The 21,882-nt window shown below is 36.6% G+C and overlaps 1 protein-coding gene across 9 annotated transcripts in view; it reads left to right on the forward strand.

The window, feature by feature from the left end:
- The window catches only part of TTC3 (tetratricopeptide repeat domain 3), a 68,453-nt gene that overhangs the window by 37,842 nt on the left and 8,729 nt on the right, over window positions 1-21,882 (forward strand). For 8 of the 9 annotated variants that reach the window (XM_075172454.1, XM_075172444.1, XM_075172473.1 and 5 more), the window contains 17 exons: window positions 878-1,004; window positions 2,477-2,599; window positions 2,811-2,912; window positions 3,599-3,691; window positions 4,394-4,458; window positions 5,890-6,026; window positions 8,224-8,538; window positions 9,185-9,448; window positions 9,882-9,928; window positions 11,613-11,663; window positions 13,035-13,111; window positions 13,905-14,057; window positions 14,422-15,331; window positions 17,237-17,302; window positions 18,010-18,159; window positions 19,901-20,040; window positions 21,418-21,486. In XM_075172454.1, the coding sequence (XP_075028555.1) occupies window positions 878-1,004; window positions 2,477-2,599; window positions 2,811-2,912; window positions 3,599-3,691; window positions 4,394-4,458; window positions 5,890-6,026; window positions 8,224-8,538; window positions 9,185-9,448; window positions 9,882-9,928; window positions 11,613-11,663; window positions 13,035-13,111; window positions 13,905-14,057; window positions 14,422-15,331; window positions 17,237-17,302; window positions 18,010-18,159; window positions 19,901-20,040; window positions 21,418-21,486 (2,889 nt within the window). The remainder of the gene's footprint in view (window positions 1-877; window positions 1,005-2,476; window positions 2,600-2,810; window positions 2,913-3,598; window positions 3,692-4,393; window positions 4,459-5,889; window positions 6,027-8,223; window positions 8,539-9,184; window positions 9,449-9,881; window positions 9,929-11,612; window positions 11,664-13,034; window positions 13,112-13,904; window positions 14,058-14,421; window positions 15,332-17,236; window positions 17,303-18,009; window positions 18,160-19,900; window positions 20,041-21,417; window positions 21,487-21,882) is intronic. The other variant, XM_075172497.1, reaches the window with a different exon arrangement.

The raw sequence follows: 21,882 nt of genomic DNA on the forward strand, positions 1-21,882 counted from the left end.
TCTTACCCATGCGTTCCCTGAGGCGCCACCATCTTGCCTGAGGGGCTCAGCTGTGCCCTGTGGTGGGTTCGTTGGAGCCAACTGGAACTGGGGCAGCCCTGGCCTCTCCTCGCAGAGGTCGCCCCTCCAGCACTGGCCTCCACCCCCCCGCCCAACCTTGCCACATAAGCCCAATACAATGCCAAATAAATAAGTAAGTTTGATATTAAACATTAAACCCTCCTCGTGGAATATCTAAAAGCACCTGGTCAGAGAGTGTTGGACGCTGAGAGAGGATTCCTCCTTCCCACTGCTGCAGCATAGCCAGGTGCAGTCTGAGACCCAGGAGGTGCCTGCGCCCCAGTCCCACAGCTGTGGCTGTTGTTTCCCTTGGCGGTTTTGACCTGTGGTGAGGCTGCGTGTGTGTCCCAAAGAGGTGCGTGCACACACACATACGACAACGCAGCTGGCCACCCAGGCTACCCCAGGCAGAGCAGCTCCCGTGTATAGCACTACCTGAACAGCAGTGTCCTGTGCCTCCTCCCTGGCTGGTCAGGGTTGAAGGTCACTAGTGAAGTGAACCCTCACTCTCTAGATTGACAAGCACACCCACGTTCATCGGTCCCTTGAATATCAGCGCAGGCTCTCAGTCTGCCTCATATCCGTGCCTGGACTCTGGGCCCCTTGCCCAGGCTGGCTGACTGGCTCACACCTTGAGTCTTTTATACTGAAGAGTCCTTAAACAGGTAACAATGAACCAGATGCTCTTTCATTCCGTGTACTCTTACAGCTACCATTTTTTTTCTTTGGATCATAAAATGAATTGTGAAAGTATTACAGGCCATGTAGAAGTTATTCATATATGATCTGAACATGTTGTACCTGTTTCAAACTTCAGATTTTCAGATGCGCTCGATCAGTTCATGAAATCACAAACAATGTTTAATCACAAGATTGTACCTGGCGTATTAACTTGGCCCACAACATCTCAGGTCATTGAAGAGACACGAACAGAGAATTTACAGGTATGTTTAAAAAACCAAAAGGTATAAAAACCTGTTCAACCTGTTCTGTCAAATGGCTGCTCATTGCCACCCCCAAGGCCTGGTCTTTGTAGAGCAGAACTCTTCTTGCGATGACAAATTTGAACACCTGGGAAGCTTCCTATGTACAGCAGAAGGGTAGGGCCGCTGTCTCAGGCTCTACACTTAAGTATTTCTATGTCATAATATGGTTCTAATCTGCTCCAAGTGTTTCATAATGGGTTAACTTCTTAGCTGCATGTTACCAAACTTTAAGTAGATGTGAATACTATAACAATGTAATGCTAGAGAGAACCAGTTAAAAATTTGAATTAGCAAAAATGTGAAGTTAAAAATTTCAGCAGTGGTGCTATATTTAAAACCAAATAAGAGAGTTTGACTGTGTAGTTCTTGGTTGGTGCAGTGGGAGTTTTATGGTAAAATTCCCTGTTTGACTTGAAAAATCAAACTTGTGGTTCTGACACTACAAATTGCTTTCTCAGACCGAACAGCTTTTTTTTTTTTTAAATTATTATTGCTATTGTTATTGTTTTAAAACTAACTGAGTCACTGTTATTTGTGAAGGGTTTCTGGATAAACTGTGCCATGAGAGGCAAGACACAAAGCTGCTCTGCATGGAGGCAGTTTGACACAGTAGAACATGCTAGGTTATTTGGTGTATGAACTTGGCTATACTATACTGACCTGTTTAGTTTCTGGTAGAAGCAGCAGTACTGTTGTTTCCTAAACAAAAACTGACCTAAAGATTTCTCATAGACCCTCAGCTGACACCACACTAGTCTGGCCACAGTAATATGTCAGTGGTGTGGGACTTCTGGAAAGCATAATGCAAATATCTGAAAGGCTGTAACTGGTAGTCTGTTTGTTTCTAATAATGTTTTATTAACTTGGGCTCAATGCCAACCCTGTGGGACGGGAACTGACTTTGCATAAAGCCACAGAAATGTCTTTACCTCAGATGCTATTCTGGGAGATCTCACTAGCTGCAGTGCAGGGCCAGGTCTGAGCTGTCCCTGGGAATGTACTTGATCCTGTAATGCAGATCCCAGGTGAGACACTCCTGAAATGCTGGGAAATGACAAAAATGAGCAGGCACTCCATTTTTGTCATGTTATCTGAGTAATCTGGCTCATCATTTTAGCAATGGAGAACTTACTATATTCTCATGCGTTTGGAGTTGGTCGGCATGTAAAACATTGGTCCAAGATAAACCTGCATGCAGGGAAGCTATGAGTACTTAGCTGATAGCAGTTCAAACGAGCTTTTGCATGTTTTGCCATAAAAGGACAATCTTCCATAGCTTTCACTAGAAAAGAGTTGTTTTGGTATTAGTTGTCTGCTGTTCAAAAATAGATGTGTGTTTCACTGCAGAGTTTCCTAGAAGTTTGTAAGTAGGTATTGAATCTTTTCCTGGTTTCTGTGCAATTTATCTTATATCATTTTGTGTTTCTCAGTTGATTTTAAAGAATTGTATTGAGGAATGCAAGTTCCCTCCAGAACCAGATGCAATTTGTCGATATCGGCAATGCCATGGCCATTCCAAAATCCAAATATATTTTTCAGACCCAGACTTCAAGGTAAAGTTTTAGTTTAAAAGGGTTTGGGAAATAAAACTTCATGCTTACATGTTTTCTGCCCCCTTTCATATTAAAGAGCTATCTGGAACACACCATCTTATCTATCTACTGTTAAGTTGTGCACTGTTTCCTGTTGGGTTTTTTGGGGTTTTTTGTTTTGTTTTGTTTTGTTTTTTTAAGATGTTAAATTCGTATTATTTCTCAATGCTAGGGTTTTATACGTATTACTTGCTGTCAGCAATGTAGAGTGGATTTTCATATCAGCTGTTGGAAAAAGTTGAAAACAACAATCTACAGTGATAAAAATGATAAGGTAAGAGCTGTGTCAGACAATAAGCATTTTATTTTCTCTTTTTTTTGGTCAAGATTATAGAATTCCTTTGGTTTCTCATAAGTGCGGTGCTACATCCTGATGTTCCACCCGCATGACAATGGCAGGAGGAGAGACAGGAAAGAGGAGTCTCTTGCTAATTTGTCTGACATGCAAGTGTGGGTAAAGCTTGCTGTTGTCTCCAGAAGGAAGGCCTGTCTGTGTGAAGGCTTAGTATGCTTAGCATGTTTATCTTGCATCATTTATGTCCTCCCATATGGACATTTTATTCCTTCTGCAGTCTTGCTGTTGAAGCAACAGTTTGACATTGAGTAAAGGAATTTTATAAAACACAGTATCAGCAGCCAGTATAAAATGAAGAGAAATCCAGGCAGAGTACGAACTCATAAAAGAATATTCTTAAAGTTGACTCTTGAATGTGAAGTTGGAGGAGGGCCTTTGCTATAACTTTGGGAATAATAGGTGTATGTCACAGATCTAGCATCCTTTTGACTTGCAGCCTTTGCCAAGTCAGCTGTCACTTGCTTTCCTCATCCAGAAGGAGTTTAGGACTGTGCTAGCTTTAATTACCTTGGTCACCTCAAATTAAGAAACTGTAATCTGTATAAGAATGTACATTTTTGTATGAATTTAAATGTCTTTGTTGTGTGTATCATCTTCTCCTACAGGATTTTCTTCAAGAATTGTGTTTCACTCCTGATTGTACAGGCCTTATTTCAAAAATAGTTATTTTCAGTTCTTCTGGTCTGGTAAAATGTGAAGTAAGTAAACGTTCATACAAAATATGAAAATAATCTTTAAAATATTTACTCTGGTAAAGGAGATAAAGTGAAGATGAGAATGTAACTGCAAACGCCTAAGTAATATGCTATCTTAACCACAGAATCTGAGCATTATTTAGGAATATTAATTACCTGTTCTCTTCTTACTGTTCTTCTGGTGGAGCAGGCATTACCTTATGGTATTGGTTAGAATTGTCATGGATGAGAACTGGAGCTTTGTTTCATATTTAGCTTGTGCGATGTGAAAGGAACTGTTAGTTTAACTCAGCGCTAATCTTGCTAAATGAAATAATTGTATTGGAAGCGTGCTCTTACCCTCTACAGAGTCACAGGAAGATGGGTACTTCTTCCCAGAGCAGTATTGGTCTGTGAGAAGCAAAAAAAAAAAAGAAAGATTGTAAAGTTTGCTTCCTGCCCACTGGTGAAGCAAACAGCCTTCCTGACTTTGTGTTACCTTTCAACCTGTCTTTTCTGCAGATAAAGAAGTATTCCTATATACCAAGTTGTAGCAGTAGAAGATAATTTTAGGTAGACCTTCATGAGGCTTGTGTAGGCTGCATTATCTCTTTTGTAGTATTACTTTTAGTGCTTTCCAAAGCATCAAGTGTTCCTGGGTTTTGAGAACAGCAATGTTGCATTGTAACCCAAATTTAATTAATATGATGTCACTTATTTTGGTAGTTTGAACAAAAAATCACAAAACCCAAGGAACCACCAAGAGCCAGTATTAAACAGAAATGTTCAAGGTAAGCTCTCTACTGTTTAAAACTAAGTTGAACCAATTTGAGAACAAAACAGTTTTCTCTAGGATTGGTTTTCATGCCTTTTTAAGAATTGCTAAAATACCACAAATACTTTGGAAAGCTGTTCTTGCCCTTTGCCTCTGATAAACTAAAATGTCTGATAAAATACGTTATGATCCAATTATAAAAGCATTTAAATTAATTTGTAAAAGAAGATACAGAGCTACAGATTTATAACGAGCACAGGAGGGCATTAACTGGTATTGCTGAATAAATTATTGGTAGCTCTATAGTGGTCATAGAGTTCTTCAAAAACAACATTTTCAGTTTGGCCACAGGAACCTGTTTTCAGATACATAGGATATGAGTTGATGTGAATCTGATTTCCCACATCTCTGTATTGAGGGATAAATTGTCCATTGCACCACTGAATTCCCAGCAATTTGAACCAATAGTTTTTGAATATAAATTGCTGCAGTCATCTTTAAGTCTTTATACCTGAAACCCAATTTCATTGTGAAATCTGCAGGCGGGGAAGTAACATGTTGTTTGGGAAAAGTGTGATTTAGAGGCTATGTCCAGAACTCGAGGACTGTTTCTTTACATTTGCTCTCCGTACACGTCTTTCATTTGTGCTACGATACTTAACAATTGGAATGCTAAAAGAATAGGTGTCTGTTATTCTTCTTAATGGATTGAGTGTCTTAATTACACTCGACTTTCACTGCATGTGTGTCTAGATTAGAATATCACCTTTGTTTTCAGTCTGAGATTGCAAGCATTGTTCTATTCCTTCCCCTTGCTAGAGGGAAGAAACTCAGCAAGATTTTTAGCTGGATGGGAGAGGTATTGCTGTGTGGCATAAGTTCAACACCACTGTTCCACAGCATTTATTATCTAACCAGTGTTGTGTGAATGTTTAGAAAGTGTAAATAAAAACTGTATATAATGATGCTACTTCTGTTACTGATGCACGCACCTTTGACATAACTGAGTTTACACTTTTTGGTCAAGTAAGGTTATAAATAACGAGGAATTATGCTGAGAGGATGAACAAAATTGATTTTTAAAAGTTAAGGAAATCAAATGTTAATATTTGGTTCAAAATGCTGAGTTACAAATTAAGAAAAAAACCTGATAGTATTTAAGTTAGTCCTAATTCAGACATCATTAATGGGAGTAAAAATTATTGCATCTTGAGGATATTATTACACTTACATACTTGATTTTTATGAAACTTTTACGAAATCTTGTGGTCTCTTAACTTCTAAAGGAAAACTAGCTTTATTATATTTGTACTTTTCAGCATAATATTTTGTAGTAGAATGGAGCTTATAGCTATTGTAAGACATGAAAAATAACTGAGATGTGCCTAACTCCTTTGGCAACTTACCTCAGCTAATGTTAGGCTCACCGCTTAATTGCTTTTTTCAGTCTTAGGAAGTTAAAAATGAAACAAGAAAAAAAATTACGAAGAAAACGTGCACGAGAAGAGGCACAGAATTCTGCTAAAAAAAAAATAGAAGAAAACCAGATGGGAAACAAACCATCTCAATACAGTGATCACAGTGGTATGTGGAAGTATAGATTGTTGTTTTAAGTTCTCATGAGGTAGCATAATTAGCATTCTGAATGTCCTAAGTCAACTTATAGCGGAATACTAATACTGAACATAATCCCCCCTTAAAGACTTGCATTTTTACTTTAGATTACTTTTATTTCAGTTCTGGTTTTAATTTCTAAATAACTGTAAGATGTTAGTGTATGGTTAAGTTCCTTGTAGAAAACCTTTATTCTTGCTTCATTGGTTCATGAAGAAGCGCCTAAAGACGGCACAAGTTCAAATTCCAAGTTAATCTATTTAAAAGTGGTTTCAGAAAAAGCTTTATGCCCAACAAGTTAGGACTCTGCTACAGAAAAAAAGAACTGCATCTCAGATAAAGAACGAATGATATTGTAACTGCAGAAGCTTCAACCTGTAAGTATGTGGTCAGTTAATGCTTCAGCTTTTGTGTTCGAGTTACATTGGTCTGCAGCGTTCTGTATTTCAGAAGTGTGAACTTCCACTGCATTTTGTATTAGGGCAAGCTACAGTGCAAAGAAAAATGGGTGATTTTTTTTTTTTTTTTAAATTTTTGTCTGTATTATTAACTTTAAAATAGTGCTCACGTTCATTTCCTTGTAGAATTTCATATTAAATACTTTGAGGGCACTTTTTTATCGCGTACGTGCCATACTCTGAGTTCTCTAGAACCCTGTTGCCTGTTCAATGGCATATCCTGGCACTTTTGCTTTAAAAAGCTCTCAGGTGCTAATATTTTTTTTTTTTTCTTAACCATTTTGTTTGAGAGCAGTCCCTTCCATTAGCACCATAGGTTACTATTTTTGCTTCTGTGTGGTTTTCTAAAATTGCATTCAGTTGACACTGTGTTGGGTTTTTTTAAAGTCTAGTCTATCTCCTTTTCTATGGCTTATCTTTAGTTTTGGTCCTTTCATCCACTGCAGGTCATTCAGTTACATGTATGTGACTTGACTGTCCTAATTGCCCTTAAAATTTCTAAGAACTAAAAATGCCTTTGGTGTGACAAAAACACTCACCCTGAAGTACTGTGGGTAAAAGTTGAGGCACTGATGCAGGAATATGTCGACACCAAGCAACTTAACACAGTTCTGCAAAAATCTGTGCATTGTTGTTGGCCAACCTTTTTAATTTGCCCTGAGTTAATTCTGTAATAAAATTGAAGTCTTGCATGTCTTTGGAGACAAGCTAACTGTTACTCTTGTTTTTTTCATTTGGGGAAATTTCATGAGGAAATCTTTCAAAAAACCATCTAATTTAATCATCCAAGCTGTGTGAGAGGTTGAGAGCCCAATTTCAGGGGAGAGCTACATCACAAAGGGTTTATTGTTTTGTTTTTAGCAGTTATAGCTACCTTTAAATAAGAACAAATCTGCTTGTAAATTGGAGAGGACTGCAAGTGAGAGGAGCACTTGTTTGTATGCACATTTGTAAGATAGAGAGGTTTTTAATGCAGACTCCTGCAAGGTAAACTCGGGCATGGCTTATACCTGTAGTGTTCATTGAATCTGTTAGTATGCTTGGAACTGTTCGTGTTACAATGCTTAATTATTCTAGGTGTAATATGTATTTGCTTTGGGTTTTAAAAAATTCTTTTCAGATCTACATCTTTTGACTATAGTTACTGTCAGTTAAGCTCTGAAAGTGGCATTCTCTGCATGTGTGGTCTTGAAGAATAATGAAAGGTGAAGGCTGATATGAGCCAGTAATCTTTTTCACTCTTGTGCTACAAAGAACCAGTGGCAGGGTCAGGGCAAAGGTTTGCTACTAGGTGTATGCTCAAGCGTTCAGAAGTGTGCCTTTGCTCTGGGAACTCATGCTTGGGGGAGTTTTGTCTCTGCATCAGGGCTGGCATAGAGCCCACACAGATAAATCTACAGGCAATTGCTTGAACCTACTATTACTGGCAGGTAATTTTTTTCTTTTTTCTTTCTGAAATCCGGTTAAGGTGCTAAGGATTGTTTCTATGTGTAAACCAAATTTTAAAACAATGTTGTGTCAAATTCATAATGCTAAGGCTAGTTTATATGGAAAGTTACATATTCGGTAATTTTCAGTGTTGTGATAAAGCAAATAATTGAAAACACCACTTAGTCCAAGTTACCTGTACTTTAAAGTTGATATTTTTAATTGTGGTAAACAGACATGAAATCTTGTTTTGTTTGTTTTTTTTTTAAATGCCGTTATAGGTTATGTTCAGGATTTATATGCTGGTGATCGAGTCCTGCAGCACATCAGTCGAAATGCTGAGCAAATAAAAACAGCTGTTCGTGATGCTTCCAAACTATTAAAGGAATTACTTTCATGGTTTGTAATCAGTGAGGAGGATTACACATCATATTCCAAAACTAGCAGCATGTCACATGAAGTGGTGGAGCAGCTCATCAGTTACTTAATTCAGGAAAAAAACAGAGTAAAAACAAGGGGTTTTATCCATGTGCTGAGTGAGCTGGAAGAAGTGGATCCCAAATTACACAAATGGCTGAAACATTTTAACAACTTGGGTAGGCTATATGTTTATGTAATAGCAGAAGACCTTACCGTGTCATAATTGTTCAGTTTACAGATGAAAAGATAACCTCCCTATTTTCCAGTCTTCCTTTCTTAACTTTAAATGGTAAAGTAAAGCTTTCCTCTTTTTCATTTACTTGATCCTTAGCCAGGATTGCTAGAGAAGAAATTATGACCATGGGTAACACAGGAACAACCTCTCTTGTCTCTGCAAGTAGAGCATTCTAACGTGGGCAGGACTTTGTCCATGTAGGAAAGAGAAAATTGAACAAACTTAGTTTTTTTAATGTCTTTAAATTCCAGAATAGGCTTAAATGATAATATTTGTATAAATAGTAAGATGCCAAAACCTTGGACAAGATTTGGGTTCTTAATTCTATTCTGTTGCATCCATGTCCTTTAAGGAATTTTTAGAGATTTATTATACAAATAATAATTTGGTGTGGACTAAGAGTAAAACTTAATATCAACTCCACTTATCATTTTTGTTTGCATTTTCGAGATACAAAAGGTTTTACATAATCTGTTTCAGCTACTGTATATTTAGTTTTAGAACAAACTGTTCCTCTTTGAGGAGGAATACCACACTGTAAAACTCTGAAGCCGGAATTAAATGTTGGGTTTTTTCATCTCTTTTAGGTCTGACAGCTACAAGAAAATTTATCCTTCAATATGGACAATTTTTAAAAGAGCTTGACCTTTCTATTTTAACCACACTCTGGAATGAGAAGTATGGTAGTAAATTTGACTATGTGACAACTAGTTCTGAAGACAAAGAAATTCATGATTATTTCTTAAAACCACCCCTAGAGAAAACCCGTTGTTTTATATGGCTGTTAGAGGACAACAGAGAAAATTTTCCATTTCTTCATCAAGCTTTAGATGAATTCTTTGATAAAATGGGTAAGTATGCAATTTACAAGCACTGAATTTTATCTGGTTTTGCACTACATTTGATGGGCTCTGTTAAGGGCAAAACCTCTGCAAACTACTAACCGCTTCATTATATGGAATCTTCTGTGTTCAGTGCTTAAAAAGGCAATATGGCCTCAAAAGGCAAGCCACCCTTTTTTAAAGTTACATGCTGCTGTTTTGTTTCATGTGCCACAACCAGCACATGAGTTTACCTTTATGCATATATGTTGTCCAACCGAAATAAGTATTTATCTTTCAGTTTAAGCATAAAGATTCTGCAGCTACAGTCTTTGAGATGCTTTGGTGGTATTTGATAAAGGATTGTAATAATTATTATTATAATTTCATAGCTCACAATTATGAGTTACATAAAATATTTCTGTTTCTATTTGTGGATGTGACTTTGTTATCCTTTCAATAGATGACCCTACCATTATATTAAAGAAGCAGGGAAATGAAAATGTATCGGTAAGTGAACTTAATGTCTATTTGGTATAAGCTCAAAAACAAGTATGAGTGTGGTGTTTCAAAAATGTGCAAAAGTGAATAGACATGTGCATCTCTTGGTTTATGTTTTACATCATCATCCTTCAGACCTGATTAGAGATTTACTCTTTTGTTTTATCTTCTGCCCCCACCCCCACTTTTCTTAAAGCATTTGAAGACTGTGTACCATTTTTCCTAAACTTCATCAATAAAGTATTTGTTTAGAGTTTTCTCCTTAGTTAAAACACAACCTTTTAGATGATGAGCATTTCATGGATGCAGATGAGGAAGTTGTAGTGAAAGCAGATGAGGGTACACTGGATGTGCCATATCACTTCTTTTGGATAGGGAAAATAAGGCAAATAAGGTGCATGGGGATAGCATTTACATATTACTTGATAACAGCAGTTTGGTGTTAACTTTAAAAAAAGGTTTCTCTAAAAGTATCATTGTGGAATTAAAAAAAAAAAAAAGTGCCCGTTTTACAAACAGAGAGACTCTTACTAACTGCCAATCTGCATATTTACTATGACAACTGAACTTGAAGCCTGATGCTTCATTGAGTGTGCTTAACTTGAATCTGCATAATTTTGGGCACTAATTGTACTGTATATTTTAAAGTCCACAGCAACAAATGGGAAGGTAGTGTAACCCAGCTTTACCTTCAGATGTCATTAAATTGTAAAGCTAGGAATTTGACGTTTGTTCCACTAATAAGCAAAGTAAATTTGAAGTGAGTTAGACAAATTTTGCATTTGTTCATTACAATTTATAGATGCTTTTCAAATTCAACCCATAAGTCTTGATCTGTACATCATTCTGAATTGCTTTGTGATTAGTATCTTAATTAAAATCCATTCTAATTGTCAGAAGTATATTATGTATTTCCATTAATTATGTGTTTGAGGCACTCTCATTTAAAATTATTCTAGCCAGCAGATAAATTTATCTGTACAAAACCAAGATTTACTTTTGACACAGAATAAATCTTTAGAGTTAATTAATTAATATACTTCTTAATAACATGTGAAATCCTTTGCTTTTTCATTTGATGAATTGCAAATCCAAGAATGAAATGAAAGCCATTACAATAAAACTACTTCTATTTCAGTGTTACTTATATCATAAAATAAACTGTTAGTAAGTTACTCTTAGTAGAGTTACGTTAATCTGTAATCACAGTCCTATTAAAAAGTGAAGATGCATTTTAGTTCCTTCATCATTGCATATCTTAGAAAATTGAAGTGACCAGAACATTTCACAGTTCTGTTTGCTTCTTGTTCCCCAAATGAAACTGTGTTGTGTGGGATGTCACAGCTGCTTAAATATGCAATTTCAGCTGTAAGTAATGAGTAAGCATTCTGAAATCCTTAAAATGGTAGAATAATCTGTTTTTAAAAACCAATGTTCTATGCGTTTAAAGAGGAAAATGATGAAAAGGAACAAAATGGATAAAGTCTTGCAAAGCTCTGTTTCTTTTTGTGTTTTCCAGCTGGGGATGGAGTGGAGGGGGGGGAAGATTGCATGCTTAACCTTGTAAATCTTGCTGGTCAAATCAGAATGAGAATTTTAATATGAAACTTTTTAAAATTTACATACTGGTTTTGGAAATGCATCATAATTTTATTCTAATGAAAAAACCAGTGACTTCATTTTTCTGTTTCAGACTAATGGTATCAAAAACAAAAACAGGAAGAAGAACTCAAAAGACTCGAGGGTCAGTAACTTTTTAGCTGCTTACTACAAATAGGTTTTTTAGAATTGCTGGCATTCAAATGTATAGAGGCTGTTTTCCTAAATACCTTGTGGAGACTCATTCTTGAAGTAATTTTTCCTGAAGTAAAATAATGCTATTAAGACTAAATTAATACAGTTTTGTTTTGTTAAAACATGAATTTGTCAGTATAAAATGTATTTCTAAACTTGAAAAAAAAGTTATTTATGAATAACTTTGGCTCTGACTGGATACAAATACATTCAGTCTATCCACTGTCTTCATTCACAATGACTGTTTTGATCTTAATATCCCATAGGGAAAATGAAGAAAACACCTGTGAATACAGTACGCTGACTGCACTATGTAATGAATACTTTATGCTCCATTTCCTTTTGCACTCACAAATAGCAAATTTGGAGAAGGACACTTTACCAGTCATTTTGAGAAAGAAAAATGTGTCCTTATACCTCATGAAATACGTCTGAAATTATGTCTTTAAGTGTCTTTTCTGATAATTTTTATGGGCGTATCAGTGACTGAAGACGCAAGTGTTCCGTTTATTGCTGAGAAAAATGTTATTCGTTGTTCAGTATTTTACAGATTTTGCTAGGAATAATATCCTACCTGAAACTCATCCTGTTTTTTGTCCTGCTTTTATAAGATTTTGCTTTGTTGAAAGCTTCAGACACAATCTTCTTTGTTTCCTCCATGTCCCTACCTTTTTATAATTCTATTAGAATTTCAAGAGTAAACTTAAGATTTTTCCTGTTCTCATCAGCCAGGTTTTTCTTTTTCTGACTTGGATGCATTTATACAAATCTGTGTATTTCTAAATTTATTGGATAATAAAAACTAAAAGACAACGAAAACATTTGTAATGGTGAACATAAGAATAACAGGTGTCATATTAAAACCACGTGGAACTAGGGATAACTCAGACTTACTTGTAAATTATTAAAGTTTGAAGGCTCTCAAATGTAAAGGAAGAGATTCCAAGAAAGTCAGTGGAAAGAAGTTTTACAAAAGTCTTAAACAAGTGAAGCTGTGGTGGTGTTTGTGTTTTAATCCAAACTCAGTGAAAAATCAGGCACATCTAGGATTTTGATGAAATTGGTAAAAAAAGAGGGAGATTGGGATGAATATCCCAATTTATTTTTCCAAAATAAGTTCTGAAGAAGAAATTAATAATTTTAAATTAAGAACTTAGTACTGATAATTGTACTTAAAAGTTTTGCAGTTCATAATATGGCATCTGAACATGATAAGTTACAGAACAAGGTTCAGTGTAAATAAGTTACTCATAGTCCTTATAGTGGATCATTTTGCATATACTTTTGTGAGATAAAAAAATAATAATCTGTTTTTAATTAGTCTATCTTAGTATTATCCAGCGGAGTTAGTACAGCACCACGAGAAGAAGATAAGATATTTATAGAAGAAAATACTTTGTAAGTACCATCATGCATCTTTGCTTTTATTGCCCAAACTTGAAAGTGCTTTGCAGGTACCAGAGAAGGCAGAGTCTTAGAAACACCAAATCTGGGTTAACATCTAAGTGTGTTTGATATGAGCTTGTATAGAGCCATTACTTTTCTGCTTCCAGGACAGGTGTAAGGTGTATTAGAATTTTAAAGTACTTAACAATGTAGGAAGTAACCACATGGTTGCCAGGCTGCAGCCCAGTACATCTGCTAGGCCAAAAGCTATTCTTTCAAGAAAGATCATGCTTGCTTCATGTTCCATTGTAATGTAGCAAGAAAGTAGTTGATAAATTTGTACATACTCCATCAGTCACAACTGAACTTTGCCATCCACGCCATATCAAGCAGGTTGTGATGTTGAATTGAGATAATCTGTAGTGCATTGCTCGGAATCTGTGTGTTAATCAGGAGTCACTCTTGTATGCTGAGCCTGGTTTTGCTCTTGCTTATAGGTGTGGAAACTGCTAGGCAAGAGCTAGGCCTTATATTATTATTATTAGCTAGTGGCAGGTCAGTTAATAAGTTTAACGGTTAACTGTTTTGGGAATAGTGTTTATTCTGCTTGTTAGAAAAAAGTTTGCTATTGGGGTATATTTTTAGCACTATGTAGTTACCATGCAGTATACTATTTTCAGTATATGTGAAAAATACGATTATTTTCAGAGGCAAGAATTACTGTTCATATGCACTATTTATTTCTTCTTCTCTCTCTTTTCTCTCTGTCTCTTCCCACCCCCCCCACCCTTCCCTAATGCTACAGAGATTTTACAAATTCTTATGAACCATTTGTAATCCCAGAATATCTTCGGGGGCAACTAGAGGAATTTGAAGCTCTCTGTGACGTTTCAGATAGTAACAGTTACCAAAGACTTTTGGATAATAACCCAGATCAAACCTGTGAGAGCTTATATGAGTATGTATACATTTCTGTCCCTAGCAGTTTAAAGGGTTTAATATTACTTCATAGTTTTTATAACATGCTCTATTAAGTGCAGAATTTGAGTCCTGGTGGTCTGATATATGTAGGTATGTACATGAAGGTAGTTACTAATGCTTTGAAATAGTTGCATGTTTTTAGTAAGATGTGGACAAGCAGGAGTATTACAGAAAATTTTTATGCTTAGCTAGAACACCATCTTCCAAATGATTGTTCTTCAGTAGTTCTAGATGTTCTTTTGCTTTTAAGTATTATTGTGAAAATATAATGTGTGAAATACAATTTTAGAATTACGTGAAAAAACTTTGATTAATAATGACAACTATTTCTTTTTTTTAAGATATTTCTCTCAAATCTTGGAAGAACATGGCCCTATGGAAATTAATAATAAATTACTAGTTGGGGAATATGAACATTTCCCTGAAGAAGCTCAAAAGATTGTAGAAGATGAAGGTGGTCTGGAATCTTTTCTTCTGAAATCCCTTCGTTTCATTATGGTGGATAATCTTATTGGCTTAAAAAAGCATGCAGTTCTTATTAAAGAAAATACAAACAGAAATGAGACTGGAGATAATGAAGAAGAAAACGTTGCAGTCTGTGATGTGCAAGACAATTCTTCCCAGAACAAGCTACAGCTAAATCCAGCTGCTAAGGAATTCAAACCGCTGTCTTATCCTAAGCAACCCCATATATCAACATCTACTGACTTAACAGTAGCAAGTTATGAGACTCCACAATATTTGCCCTGGTCTTTTCCTACTTCATGTAAATCAGTGCATTCTTTGCATAGGCAGAATATTGATACTATAGAAAATGAGTCATTGTTTTCAGACATTTTACTGAAGTGCTTTGATTCTAAAAATCCTGGTATATTTTTGCCTCAGACTTCCTGGGCTTACCAATATGGAAGAATATTGCCAGTGCCTTCTCAAATGCCTCTCATTTCAAATGTTGCCAAGCAACCTAGCTATATTTATGCTGATCCTGTAGCTCATCAGGATAATGATGAATCAGCAATTTCAGACAGAAAATACATCTTCAGCAGTTTTATACCAGCTAAAATACAAACGTATGAAGACCCTCAGTGCCAACTGGAGAACTCAGATAACACATTTTATGGAGACAATTTTGCCGTTGCAAATAGTACAAATGAAGCTGAACGTGGTATACAGGTTATTAAGACGGAAAAAGAAAGCAGAGGAATACCTCTAATGAAGAACAATCCTCATACAAGGATGATAGCTGTTCAGGTAAGAAATTAAAATGGAACAGTTATTTGTGAGCTTTTAAGTGATAAATGACAGTGTTGAGCACATCCTTTTTGAATGATTTCTTTATGACTTCCCGAAGGGTCAAATGTTGTATAGAGTTTCAGGAGCAAATATTCCAAGTAATATGTCCAGCCACCCAAATGTAAGGGATCTTAAAAGTAGTATTTAGCATTCTCTAGTACTTATCTCCCAAAAAAGGCCATGAGTTGGAAGATACTGAGGTGTTTATCAGACTGGGAATCTCCTTAGAGCTTGCAGTTTATGTTGCTGACACTTTCTACAACTGCTCTTTTTTCATTTGTAATTAAAGAGATGGTCACTGAATTTTGTTCTGCCTGAAACTTTCGCAGATCTTTTGACGCAGGATCAAAGGAGGGAACTGGTGCACATCAGTTTAGACTTCGCTTTAGAGGTTAAGGAAAGTCCTTCTGTGTCATTGTTTTTTCTTTTTGTAATTAGTTCAGTGATTTGTTTTAACTTTCACAATATTTGAGGATTTAGATAATTTGTACATTCTAACAGTTGCTGGCTGATGCTTCCCTCATGGTCTTGCAGTGGCAGCCCAGCTGTAGGGTGAGTTCAGGGGCAAACTCTCTCACATTTTTCTTTTCCCTCCTGAAGTAAAAAAAACTGAAGTTTTGTCCTACAGGCAGAGAAAGCATTGCTGAGCACCCGGAAAGAGGCAGGGCCTGCAGCTGAACAGAAGAGGGGCTGGAGCATTCGCTCTTTAATGATGCCCCAGAGTTAGATCAGCATACACCACTCATGAAAACACACTTGAAGTAACAGAGGGAGACTGCTCACATACGCATTTGTTACAGAAAACATTTTGGATTAAGATGCCAGGTTTTCAGAGTTATGGATACGGCAGTTTCACACATCCATTTATGAGAGATTATCCAATATACTAGAGGGACTGCTGGGGAGGAGTTCCTCATCTTCATTTGTTTAAGGGAGGAATAGGTGTTTGTAGCTGTATGATAAATAGTCATCTTTTTATTATTGCTTTCTAAATTAGGAAAGTGTTAACATGTTTTTTACAAACTTGTTTTGTGTACAAAACTTTTCTTCACTTTAAATATTTCCTGAGCAGTTGCTGAGAGTTAGTTTCCCATCAGTCTTGGCAGATGAATTTCATCACTTGGCTGACTGGGCTTTTAAAACGGGATTTCTGTTTGGTTCTTGAATACGTGCAACAAAGAGATAACAGAAGAGGCAACAGTTTTCAATTTAGTGAGTTCTGGTTAGCAGAGATCAAAAGAGCGCTAGGCAACAGGTATGTTTCTGTTTGCAAAAGTGTGGTAGAGCAAGGCATTTAACATTATCTGACTATGATTTTTAATAGCTTATTAGAATGGCAACATCATCAACTGGATCTTTAATATGTTGCATGATTAGATTTTAAACTTCAGTTCTTCCAGTAAGTCCTTGATGGGTTGTGTTAGAGGAAAACAAGCAGGGACATTGAAGGCTGTTGAGTCTAGTCCCTTCTAAGTAGAGGCACTTATGTAGTAGATCTTGAGTTTAGGAGGAGCCACAAAACAGCTCCTCAGTGAGCTGTCAGACGCTGGTTTTGCCAGTCTTAAGTTTTCAGAGCACAGCTGTGTTTTGAAGACTCCTAGAACTGTTCTTAATATAAATACTTCATGGTCAATTAAACTAGAGAAGGATCACGACAAAAAAAGTGCTTTCATTAAAGATTGAAATCCATTTCAGAAACACTTGCATAATTTCTTTTTACATTGTAGATAGACCTACTTCATAATGTAGTTGAATTTGTAAAATTGTAGGTTAGGTACAAAAGCTCTAAAATAGAGCTGACCTACTAATTGCATGTATAAACTGGAAAGCTTTTTAATCAACTAATGATTCTTTGTATTCTAGATAAATCGTGAAGTAGCTGATAGGGAAACTAATACCTTGCCTTTTCATCCATTTGAAATGCAACAAGTAAGTTACCTGCATATTTGTTTATATTTCTCATGAAGAAGGTTAAAGGAATGCAAAAAATTTAGTAGTGAAAAGATAAAGGTTCTCTAAAAATGACATGTTTTAACAGGTATTTTTTATTTTGTTTTGTTTGGTGGTGTGTGTGTGGTTTGTGGGTTGGTTTTTTCGGGGGGGAGAGGGGTGTTCTCACCTCCCCCCCGCTCTTTCATGCTGGGCTCTATTCTGTGATGTTCTTCTTGGAAACTTCACATAGATCCACAACAAGGAGGTTTTGGAGCTTTATTCTGTAGCTATTCAGATGTTGGAATATGTTTTAGGGAAATGTAGTATTTCCTCTCCAAAAATCTTGAGGTTTGGTTTAAATACTCCATTTGGGCATGTAGACAGCTCGGACTGAGGTTAGTGGTAGTCTTATGTCTGTACAAGGAGATAAAAGTGAGAAAACATGGCCTTTGAACTCATCATATTCCATTTGTGGTCAGACATGAATGTTCATTTCCTGAGCTGGACTGAAACTGTGATACGACTTTCTGTTAAACATTGCCCCCCAAAGCCAACGAACAAACAAAAAAAACCCCCACCCCAACCACACTCAAGATCTTGAATCTCGACTGACAGCAGACTGTTCCTTTCAGACGTCATGAATGTTTGCTGCCCTGTGGTAACAGATATTAGTTATATGTATTTTATAACTGATTTATTTTCAGGGAGATATTCTACGTATGGAAAAAGAGCATCAGGTATTAAAAGAACAACTTAAAGAAGCACAGGAAAAATATGAACAGTTACAAAGCCGAAGCTTGGAGGAAATTGGTGCTTTAAAAGAGCTACTAAAAAAAAGTGTTGAAGAGACTGAGGTAATGTTTTTATCCATGCAACAGTGGGACAAAATGCAGTGGCTCACGAGATTGGTTGTAATTGATCAACAGTGTTGTGGTTTAACCTGGCAGGCAGCCAAATACCGTGCAGCTGCTCGCTCAGCCCCCGTGGGACGGGGAGAGAATCGGAAGGGTAAGAGTCAGGAAAAACTCGTGGGTTGAGATAAAGACAGTTTAATAGAACAGAAAAGGGAAAATTATAGTGATAGAATATACAAAATGAGTGACGCACAATGCAGTTGCTCACTACCCGCGCTGACCGATAACCAAGTAGCGTTCGCTACTTCCTGGAATACGCCTACCATTTATATACTGAGTATGACGTCACATGGTATGGAATACCCCTTTGGCCAGCTGGGCTGGCTGTCCTGGCTGTGCTCCCTCCCAATGCTTGTTTTGTTTTGTTTTGTTTTTCTTGAGCTGAATGTCCTTGACTAGCAGGGTACTTACCAACAACTGAAAACATCAGTGTGTTACCAACATTCTTCTCATACTAAATCCAAAACACAGCACTAGGAAGAAATTTAACTCTATCCCAGCCAAAACCAGGACAAACAGTATTTTTGAAACTTGAATGGTAGTCCTCATTGCTGTGAAGGCTGATTCAGCAAACCTCACAATCTTTGTGTGTTATCTTCCTTCGAACACACTTAAACACAGGATATTGGTTGCCTCCATCGAGTGGGTAGGTATTGATTTTCGTTCAACATAGGAACAAAAAAAGCACTACACTGCTGACTCTTGCCTTCTTCTTGATTTGTTGGGTTCTAACAGGCTTTATTTCCATGAAAACATCTGGGAGCAAGAGGAGTAGTCCCCAAACAGCGCTATCAGCCTATTATCTCTTTGACTTGATTAATTTTATAGTTAGAGCTGTAGATGCTGCAGGCTACCCATTTGTCTACATGAAAAGGAATTTTTCCATTTAAAAAAAAAAAAATTCAGGTGAAACCAAAACTGTCTCTCCCCGTGCCCTCTCTTTAATCCTTAGTAAAATGGGGCCTGTCATTCAATCTCAGTTTAATATATTTTTTCCCTTTCAATGGTGTTTTGGAGTAAACTCATGTACTGCAGCTTGGGAACTCCTGAGTTCTAGCTTTACCAATGGCTGTGAGTAGCCTGGTAAACTTTAATATGAGGGAATACGGAGTCCCACATCTGTGTTTCTGTATGAATGTTTGGTAAAAATGTGAGCTGAAAAAGTTTTGAGCTGAAAGCATGGCTGTATGCAGGGTGGATGAACTTGTCTACAGACATTGTAGGTGCTTTTTTACTCCTCCCCCCCCCATTTCCCAATGATGCATTAATGCTACTTTGTTTTTTTAAGCAGTTATGGCAGCCACAAGATTCGCTGCTGACTTGCTGTGTTATGACTTGTAACTTCCCAGTTGTTAGTACTGAAACAACTGTATCAGTACTGATTTTGAGCTGGATTTTGAGTTGGATTTCAGTATGTGTTTGTACGTGACACTGTGGAACTGGGTTTCTTCTTTTATCTGACTGCAAAACAGGGTTGTAAGAATTCTGAAGCCATGTAAATGAGGTGCGCAGATCATTGCAGGAAAGCATTTATGAGTATGTTGCCCACACTAAACACCTGAACTAACAGTAAATTAAGCACTAGTAAAACTCTGTTACTGTAATTTTCACTGGCTTAGCTTCTGTTCTAACTTGCATTTGAATAAAATAGAAGTAATGTTTTCTTATTTTCTGCTTCTAGGTATCAAAGAATGAACTGGATTGGCTTCATCAAGACTTAGAAATAAAAGTGAAAAAATGGCAACAGGAGAAAAAAGAAAATCAAGAGAATTTAAAAGCACTACGGAACACAGCTAAAAAGCATACAGATACCAATGATAGGTACTAATTTTATATACATATTTACATTGCTTTTCCTTTGCTTGATTATTTTTTTAAAAGCAGCAATAAGTACAGTTATTTCTCATGGGCTATGCAAAGTTTCACTATCTACTGATTCCGTGATTTATGCAGAGTGAAAACTCAAACTTGTTGCCCTGGTTATGTCATTCTGAAATGAGTTAAACGCAATTCTTGGATTAGAGGTGCTGTTAATAGGATCTACATATAATGTTATTGAACCTAATTAATAAATACTACTCCTTCACTATTTAAGATCTTCCCATGTTTTCCAGAATCCTTTAGATCTGCACTGCTTTTTCACTTTTCTCCTTCGTGACTTACCATCACTTCCTCAGCGTGCTCCTCTACTGCATTATGATTAACTTTAAATTTTCATTTCCATTTTCATTCTTCCTTCTTCTATTGTACAATCAACCCAACCGAACTCTGGTCTGCATCTATTTTTCTTACATGCTTTTTGTCTGTCCTGCCACATAGCCTGTTTGAGGGTCATCCATCCTTCTTTTCTCAGATTCAAGTAAAACCGCAAGAACCGCATAACTGCATGTGTCTATTGTGGTTTTTTTTTTACCGATCCTTCACCCTAAAGCAGAAATCTGCAGGGCTTTCCGTGGAACTTAAATCAATAATACCCATGTATGAATCCCATAATGACCCTGTGTGCAGCAAACCCAGCTGTTCCCCTGGCAATGAGCTCTCCTGGCGATGGAGGAGCGAGAATCAGCTTCAGTCAACTTCTACTGTAGTCAACAAGCATCCATGAGATCATGTCATTGATATACTGAAAAATAAATCGTGTGTCATTTGATGAAGTGTTATCAGTAGCTTTTCCTGAAACATTCTAAACACTTCAGAAATCTGTAAGTATCCTAAGCGTTGGCTGTGTAACCAGCTAGATGTTTCATCACAGCAATAGACTGAAATATGTACGTCTGCTTTCGTGTTTTGATTTTTTTGCAAGTTACACGTAAACATTTAAAATGGCTTCTAGATAAGTGATGAAACTGACTGACTGAGCAATAATTTTTCTAATCAGATTTGACAATTCCTACTGTATTTTTAATGTTCTCTCAGTTTACAGACCTGAGAAGAGAAGACTTCTGTCCTTGAATGCTGTTGTGTTACCTTTAGTCTGAGTAGTTTGGGCCAAATCTCTCTTGAAAAATCATTGACCTGCTTTTATATTAGTTACTGCTTAATTAGGAATACTTTAAAATGCACTTGCAGTATTAAACAGCATATAAAACATACATTGTCACTGCTGCGTAATTGTCACTATGGTTATAGAGGAACGTGTCACATACTTGCTTGTGAATATTTTTCAGAACAAGCTTAATAAATGTTTGATTACTTTAGGTGTTCGAAGACCATTGACGAGAAGGAAAAGCAGTATAACATATATTTAAATACATATCTGGAGACCAGGTAAAACTCTTGTACCTTTCAGCAGTATATACATTTTTCTACTGGCTTGTCGTTACTGGAGTTGTCTGCTTCACCCTAGGTGAAGGCTTAGAAAAAAAAAGCACTTTAACCTCTCCCTCTTATTCTCAGTTAGTTTACTTTTACCTATCATAAGTAAATACTACTTTCTTTTAGATATTTAGAACAATAAAAGTCTGGGTTTTCAAAATACTCTTATACATTTCCCTTGATTATATGATACTGTGTTCTAGAACACACGTTAGAAGTTGGGTGTGGTACAGACGTACTCAACTGTTCTATGTAGCTTTGGATCTTCACACGCTTATAGTCCTAAATGTGTATAAGATTATCGAAACATTTTCTGAAAGTTACTCATTTGCACATAGCATGAAGTCA

Source organism: Calonectris borealis, chromosome 1 (assembly GCF_964195595.1).
Source record: "Calonectris borealis chromosome 1, bCalBor7.hap1.2, whole genome shotgun sequence".
Taxonomy (NCBI): Eukaryota; Metazoa; Chordata; class Aves; order Procellariiformes; family Procellariidae; genus Calonectris; species Calonectris borealis.